The 8,489-nt window shown below is 48.7% G+C and overlaps 1 protein-coding gene across 1 annotated transcript; it reads right to left on the bottom strand.

The window, feature by feature from the left end:
* Positions 1-1,213: 1,213 nt before the first annotated feature.
* LOC119328330 (disease resistance protein RGA4-like) lies at positions 1,214-6,723 on the bottom strand. The gene is made up of 3 exons (XM_037601327.1): positions 5,821-6,723; positions 1,723-3,674; positions 1,214-1,465 (listed from the first exon to the last, which is right to left on the bottom strand). The coding sequence occupies exons 1-2, from the start codon at positions 6,642-6,644 to the stop codon at positions 1,742-1,744; spliced, it is 2,757 nt and encodes a 918-aa protein (XP_037457224.1). The 5' UTR covers positions 6,645-6,723; the 3' UTR covers positions 1,214-1,465; positions 1,723-1,741.
* Positions 6,724-8,489: the final 1,766 nt, after the last annotated feature.

Below are 8,489 nucleotides of genomic sequence, written 5' to 3'. Positions count from 1 at the left end.
GCATCTCCGTCCGCCTGTCCCGTGGTCGGAAGGAGGACGATTGTCTGTCAGGCCCCGAGTGGAGTCCACCTGACGCCTGAAACGGCTCTGAAGCTACAACAAAATATTCAGAGCTCATAAAACAGAGCAAAAGCAAAGGAAGTGACTTACAAATATTCAGAGTTTAGAAAGCAGAGCAAAGCAGAGAAGGCAGAGCTACAAGCATGCATAATTGCAGTGTGTATCAGGTCTGATTGTCCATCTTTGTCCACTGCCTTTTGCCTTCACCCTCGTTGATAATTGCAGGCTGGAGCATGGCGTTTACAATCCAGGGCCAGGCCCTGGGCTCAAGAGACAGAATGAATTGACGGGGTCCATCATCAAAGGGTCTCCGGCAGGTAAGCTTCACAACTCAAATACGTACATATATAGACCATCAGTGTGCACTTAACCATGCTTTAGAAACAGAGCATATAAGGCACAAGCGCTCCTCAGGTTCTACAGCACTGCACAACCTAGCTACACTCTGTTCTGGTACCTTCACAGCCTCTTATGGTAACATTAACCTCAGTTAAGATGCTCTGCTCCACAAGAAATGAACCTTGAGTTACAAAGTTTTCTTGGCAACATCCAAGGTCTATTTATTTGAAGGAATATTAGAGCAGGATATCGTCCACAGCAACGATAGCAGGTCAAGGCTGGTCAAACATATGCTCCCACTCCCTACCGCCAGCAGGGATGCATAGAGGCAACTGCTAGTACTTTTTTTTTATTTAGCCGGACCTGTAGGAATTTCTTTCCATGGTGTAAATTGCTGCCATTTAAGTCCAGGAAGCATGCACATTTGAAATCAATATTCACAGTCATTAGTGGCGCACCCAGAGTGTGGCCAACCACCCTGGGACACAGAAACGGACATGCGGCAGGCTCCCAAGGTTAGTTTCATTATTTCAATGCATGCAAACTTGAAGTTGTACTGGTCGATTACTATTGTTTTTTTGAAAGAGGTTGATTACTATTAGCGGCGCTATAGTGTGCTATTTTTTTCATTGATGTAAACTGATACTCATACCAAGTAAATCAAAATTCAAGAATTTATAGTTAACAAGTAGCACATTCTATTCTAGTCCTAAATTTGTGAGAAATAATAGAAGCCAACTAAGTTGGCTGGGACCGAAATAACCAAATACATATCCAACATCAAAAGGAGTAAACTTATTTATTACAGCAGGAAGTCACCGTCGTTCTTAAAAAAAATTGTTTGCTCGGCTTAACATGCCATTAACTTCGATCTGCTACAAATAAATCCTGGAGGTGACACAACATATAAGTAGGAAAGGCGGGGAAGCCACTAAATTGACACGATAGCAAAGAGGAGTGACTTGTTCGAGGCACTTGATCATGTTGATGAGACACACCTTTCCATGGTCATCAACCAATTATTAGCATGAATGTTCTGCCATTAGCAAGTCGTAGCATGTACTGCCTGCACAATAGAAAAAAAGTGTCATTACCAGGATGTGACCTGTGGAGAGGTGAGGAGGAAGCTCAATGCAAGGCAAGTACTCCCTCTGTTCTCAAATATTTGTCTTTCTAGGCATTTCAAATGGACACAACATACGGATGTATGTAGACTTATTTTAGAGTGTAGATTCACTCATTTTGCTCCGAATGTAGTCACTCATTGAAATATGTAGAAAGACAAATATTTGCGAACGGAGGGAGTATGACACAATTCATTACCTTGATGTTGATGTGCTGTCTAGACAAACAAGATCTTGGGACATCTTGGGTGTTTCCTTGCTGCTTCTTTCCATTCATGTTTAGTGGCATCACCCACTTCACGATGAAGAGCTATCTCCTTGAGGTGCTTAAAGTATTCGATCGCCGATGTGCCGGAAAAGCCATCTAGATTTTTACATAGCAGCCGGAGCGACTTGAGGCACGGCAGAGCTCCGTCTTCGATGTCCAGCTCAGCCATCACTTCCACCGTGATCCATAGGTGTTGCAGGATTTTGAATGCACCTTTTCCGATGATGTGCTTGTCCAGTTGAGTCGCAGTCAGCTTCAGCTGCTTCAGGCTGCGCATTCCGCTCAGGGCAGCAATAATGTCACTTCTCAGCTGATGAGGGAATGAAAGGCACAGCTTATTAAGACCAACCAGCATGGTAACAAATGGAGGCAGGCTGAATATGTTGTCCCCTTGTAGCTTGAGTGACCTAAGATAATGGGATTTGCCAGTTTCCACGGAGAAATTCAGCAAGTCTTGAGACTGCTCGCCACTGAGATTGAGTGAGAGTGCATGTGTTGTCAAATTGGTGCCTCCCTCAATGAACCCCTTGATGGCCTTCGAGAGAGTACTTGTGCTGCTAGCATCGGCGTGAGACTCATAGCATATTTTCACCTTTGTCAAATGCTTGATATGGTCCATGAGCTGTGCAAATCCTTGGCTCTTGTTGCTGTCCACAACAAATCCTGCTACTGTTTCCAGTTTACTATTGGCTGACAACCAAGCCTGTAGCTTACTCATTCTGCGGTCTCCCACATCTTGTTTCAGCTTGAACTTTCCAAACAGATGAAGTAAACATGGCAACTCCAAGACTTGTGTTGGAAGAATCTCTATCTTCGTCCTTCTTACATCCAGTGTCTCCAATAACTGAAGCTTCTTGATATTTTTTGGCAGCACCGTAACAGCGGCTCCGAGGCTTAGGTACCTCAGCAGCAACAGATAGCTGCATACCAACTTGAGATCACTATCACCCAAGTGATGATCATACTCTCCTAGATCCAAAACTCGCATCAGTTCATAATTGCGGAAGTCCAAGATTGATGGGTGTGTCTGGCCGGAGACAGTCAATGACCGGACAAGAGACAAATCATTCACTCCTGTGGGCCTTGCATGATGAAGAGACAGCCGACGGATTTTACTGGGCAGGGGTGGAGCAGATGGTTGATCACACAACAAGGTAACAAAATTGTCAGACATGGACTTGCGGATGACAAACTCCAGCATCATGCCATGCGTATGGCATGTCTTCACCTCTGTGCTGTTACCACTAGCATCAATATGTTGGATGATACTCCGGTCAACTAGCTTATCGAAACAGCTAGTAGCGGCGTCAAGGGCACTGCTTGTAATGTTTCCTGGTGAAAACCCCTCGGCTAACCACTTCCTTATTAGGGTTGATTTCCTGACAGGACGACCACTTGGGTAGGTACTCAAATATAACAAGAATGTCCTGTCAACCTGGCTATCAAGGCTGGTGTAGCTTTGCACAAGCACACGCCTCATTCTTGCAAATAGCTCATCGTTCTCCAGATGTGTACCCAGGTCGGCGCATAACTTTTCCCATTTCATGGGTGTTGGATTACCCATGCTTTGAAAGAACCTAGCAGTGGTAACAAGAGCAAGGGGAAGACCATCACATTTCTTGAGCGCTGCAGAGCCGAGCTCCTCCGCATCCGGTGGTGGATCGTCGTCTTGGAAAGCTTCCTTTAAGAACAAAATTCTTGAGTGTTGGTCGGCAAGAGTTGTCATTATGTACACATGATCATGAACAACTGAGCTGCTGCAGATATTTGCTATGCGCTGAATGGCCGTTGTCACCAGAAATCTGCCGCTTAACCCTGCAAAGGCCACTTTTATATGGTTCCAATATCCTGCTTTCCGCAAGTCATCAATTACAATGAAGAACCTATGTACCAAATTAAACATAACAAGCTAATTAGACAAGGATTACATCAGTAGATGAATAGAGAACTGAATGAATGAAAAAAAACAGAACAGGACAAAAGTGAATGGCAGAAAATGCAAAGACAACTAAAATGCATAGAAGCGGCTTAACTCCAGAGATAATATGCATCTCACTACCAGAGGAGAAACATGGAGAAAAAGAATACAAGATTTATATCTAAGCCACTGACATTTAAATTCCCATAGAACATATTTACATTTATATCTTGGTGATTTCTTTTCAGAATAACATTTGTGAGAAATAAAAACAATGGATGTGCGCGCGTTTAAGTGAAGAAGCAAAATGATAGTATGAGTAAGTATGATTTTACATGACTTTTATACAATGGACAATGGATTAAGTGCCACTGAATAGTCTTGAAGTACCACATATTGGTGTGTCTTTGACAATAATTTAATGTATCCAAAGTTTTAGACCAAAGTCTAATACTTTTTTCTTGAGATGTATATATTTACTTCAATATAATTTTTAAATTATATGATGATAAAGGGTTTCCCGCTTTATATTATAAAGCAACAGCCGAGCAATACAACCACTGATACAACAAAAACAAAGAAACAAAGATAGTCGGCAGAAGGACACAAGATGCTACCGAACAACCACTAGGCCCCGACTGCACCTAAAACATGCTAGGACATCGAGGACCCCGGCATTCCGTCTACTCCAGGTTATGCCATCGATGCGATGACGATAATGGAGCAGCCCGCCGCTGGAGGAAGACCATGCGACGTCAACTCCCAATAGGCCACCGTTGTCCGGCCATCCGTCTCTGCCTTCAAAGACGGCCCCTGCCCTGTCGTCCTGGATCATAGGACACCAGACTGTCGACAAGCAGAAGAACTCACCCCGAGCTCGTATGGACTGGAACAACATTTTACTGCGGAGAGGACGGTGACACGGTAACCTTGTCTGGCAAAGCCACTCCCATCATCGCCTCTGCCTCTAGCCACAACCACGAAGACCACCGCAAGCCACCGAGCAGGAACTTCACTGAAGAACTCCGGCAAACCGACACATAATAGCCGTGACCACCACTCCACCAGCCCAAGGCGGCGCTTCACGAAGAGAACGACGCCTTTTGGCGCCGTCACCACCCAATCTGTGGGATTTTGGGATTTCACCCGAACAGGAAGAGGAAGGCATGGGCAAGAACTCGATGCTGACTCCAAGATGTAGAACGGTGTTGAAGTGCCGCCGGCATCATGGTCTACGCCGCTGGTCAAGGGTCTCGCCCATCCAAATCCCACCCCGACTAACAACCACACTGGCCACAAGATTGGTCGCCGGCATCTGGGTCGACGTGGGAGGCCAAAGAACGCGGAGGTCGCCATCTTCAGATTGGAACCATGGGCAAACGGGGCCGCCCAAGTCTGAGATTCACGCTCACCGCCGGCTCACCGCCCGCATGGCCAAGCACGGCGCCCAACGCCAAGTCTGAGATTCACTGGAGGTGGCTGCCGCCACTAGACTTGCGCAATGCATTGAACACCACCAGCCACCCATGCCAGCAGGTGCTCGACGGGATCTAGATCGGGCTGAGATCTAGCCACCTCTGCAGGACGCCTCCCAGCCACCTAGGCGCTGGATCCCCACGCCTCTGCCACCGGAAGCCCCGCCGGACCCCACGCTCCCATGAGCAACGTCCCCCGCGCCGCTAGGATCTCAAATAGGGGACGAAGGGCGATACCCCGCCGCCGCCAGTGTCGCACGGGCTTGGGCCGGCGGACGCCCTCGGCGGTGGCAAGGAGGAGGAGAGGCCGAAGGGGGGGATCTAGCACTGGTGGCAGAGCTCAGGCTCCCGGGCTCGCTCGCGGGGGAGGGGACTGGAATTTTTTTCTTGTAAGTTATATATGGATGATAATATGTTGAAGCAGGTTAAACGAAATAACAATTGATCATGGGAAAAATAACTAGAGAAGAAATCTAGTAACTAGAATAAAGTGCAAAAAAGAATCTATCACACAAATGTGTAGGTCATCTTGCTAGTTAGAATGAAGAATCCACATATCAAATTAAACTTGACAGATTAATTAGAGAAAAATATATTTAAGGCCGAGTTTGGCAGATCGATTGATAGACGAATTACCTCTTGGTCCCAATGCAATCTTTGATTCTTGCCTGAAGCTTGGTGAGAGGGCCATCGGTACACTGACCAAGTTGTTGGAGTATCTCCTTGAGAACCTCACTAGCTGTTCCCCCTAGTTTTGCTGGAGGGACCCAAGCCAGAGCTTCATATTGGCTCTCAATTGCCTTGTACACATGATTGGCGAGGAGAGTCTTGCCCATACCGTGGAACCCAACAATGGTGATCACCTTGAGCTGCTGCTGCTGCTGGATCAGATCCAGAAGCTCACTGTGGGGACCGTCCATACCAACGGGCGCAGGGCCGGACGATGCTGCTGAATGCTCGTCTTCGTCGTCAGTCATCACCGCCATCTCTGTGTGCTCAGGTGACAGCAGCGACCGCCCTGGTGAAGAGGTGGTGCTGCTACTGTAGGTCCCTTTCAGCTGGGAAGCATCCTCTGATATCTTCTTGAGCTTCCGGATGGCAACAGCAAACTCATTACGGGCCTTCACCGTCTTCACCCGGTGCACAGCCCGACGGAGCCACCCAGCACCCGTTTCAGCCATCGCCACGCGGTGCGTGAATCTATCGAGGCAGTCCTCGATGGCGTGCGCCAAGTCACGCACCATATTGATCCACACAGTATGCACCTCTTCGCCACCATCATGGCAATTCTTTTGCTCATCCTTGATGGTGGCAGAAATCATCTCAAACTCATACTTGATGTAGTTGATGTCACTCTGCAGGTTCTTCCGAAGCTCACTATTCTCCTCCAAAAACTTGAAGAGCCTCGGCACCATGCAGTCCACGAAAGCGGTGGCCACGGCCATCGCCACAGCTTCCATCTCTCTCTCTCTCTATCTATCTATCTATCTATCTATCTTTCTCTCTGTGGTTGGTTGCAAGGTCACATCATGGAGTATCGACCCGCTGGTGAGGACGAAAACACACGACAACAGCCATGACTCTATGAGGTTAAGCTAAGGGATAAGCTTTGCTATACCGGCCAGGAGGCTACCATTTTAGTACTCCACGATTCGAACCTATCACGTGACAACATATGTACAAATCTGCCAGCAAAATATTTTAAATTGCACTAGTTTTTTTTACAGTACCTATTTTATTTCTTTTTCAAAAAAAAAAAGAAACAGCGCACAAGCGCCGCCGTCGCTCGATCCAAGATTTTAGATTTCCACCCTGGAGAAAGTCCGAGTTGTCAAATCAATACTTTCAGCAAGGCAATTGCCAGACACAGCCAATGAATGTCAGACCTTAGGTTTTCACCTTGAAAGTCACAACCCGGCACCCGAGGAGCACGACAAAAAATGAAATCCTTGAGTGTTGCCTTCCCCACTTGTCACGGTTCCTTCTGAAAGATATCAAACAGCTGACTAACTCCATCTCCTTCAAGACCCCCTCCATCTTACTGATGTTCCGATCTCAGCCACCATGACTTTCTCCACTGTTGTCAACGCCATGAAAATCGAGATACCAACAAGTCCCATGGTGCCAACAAACAACAGAGCTTCGTGTCACGCCCTCATGGAGCCGCGTAAGTTGACACAGACGCGCATGACCAGATTCTATCTCATCCAGAAATCCTTGCCATGGGACTAGATCCTAAACCCTTCGGCAGCAATTCCAGAACATCTTGATGACTAGATCGAGGAGGACCGATCATGTAGATTCATTGCCGCGATGCAATAAGAGCACTAGTACTACCACCACATCGTTGCCTGCCAACGCCATTGCCGCCACGGTGGAGGACAACGGTCTGCACAGCCCACAACCCATGCCGCCACGACGGAGGACACCGACTCGCACAACCCACCGTCTGCGTCGACTGCTGAAGACAGACGCCGGATTGGGGCGGATCCCGCTTCGCCGCCACCCCCTTGCCTGCACGATTCACTACCTGGAAGTACGTCGTGCGTCGCCGGTTGCGAGTGCTGCCGCTGTCGGGATCCGCCGCTGCACCACCACGACCCTCGCCATCACGGTGTGCCGGCCCAGCCGTGCCGCCCCTTGGTGGAGGCCCTGCGTGAGAGGGTGAATATCCCCGCCACTACCGATGTTGGCCAGGCTTTAGCCAACCGCATCTTCTGGTAGGACTGGGCGCTCGAGCGAGCTTTTCGGCTCGGCCCGAAACTCGCTCCAGCTCGGCCCGACTCAGCTCGGCCCGACAAGAATATAGGCCGAGCCGAGCTGCATATTTCGGCCCGTTCGACGACCGAGCCGAGCCGGTTTTTGCTCGGTCCAGCTCGGTGGCTCGTTTCGCAGCCCAGTTAAGTTTCTTTAGATAGTTTTCAGCCCATTGTCTAGCAACAGCAGCCAGCCTACATGAGCAGCCCAAGCCCACTACAGAGCACCCCGACTCATATGTGCCTCCCCTGGCGAACGAATGCACCCGACGCTGCTTAGGGTTTGCGCCTTGCCGCGCCGCCGCTGTCCTGCCAGTGCCACCACTCGACGTCGTCCTACTCGCCGCACCCGATGCTGGATGGCTCGCCGTCGACTCCGACGTGGTACGTGCCCTTTCGCCGCTGCACCGGATGCCGCCGTTCGTCGCTCCGTGATTTCACCTCCAGGCCTCCACCATCCCCAAATCTCTTCCCTTTTCTCTCTGTTGATCTATGCTGTTGACGACAGAGTGGTTTGAAATGTAGTTGCTGTTCAAAATTCTGTTGCTC

This window comes from Triticum dicoccoides, chromosome 7A, assembly GCF_002162155.2.
Source record: "Triticum dicoccoides isolate Atlit2015 ecotype Zavitan chromosome 7A, WEW_v2.0, whole genome shotgun sequence".
NCBI lineage: Eukaryota > Viridiplantae > Streptophyta > Magnoliopsida > Poales > Poaceae > Triticum > Triticum dicoccoides.
Note: the sequence above shows the minus strand (reverse complement) of the source record. Positions and strands in the feature narration are given on the sequence as shown.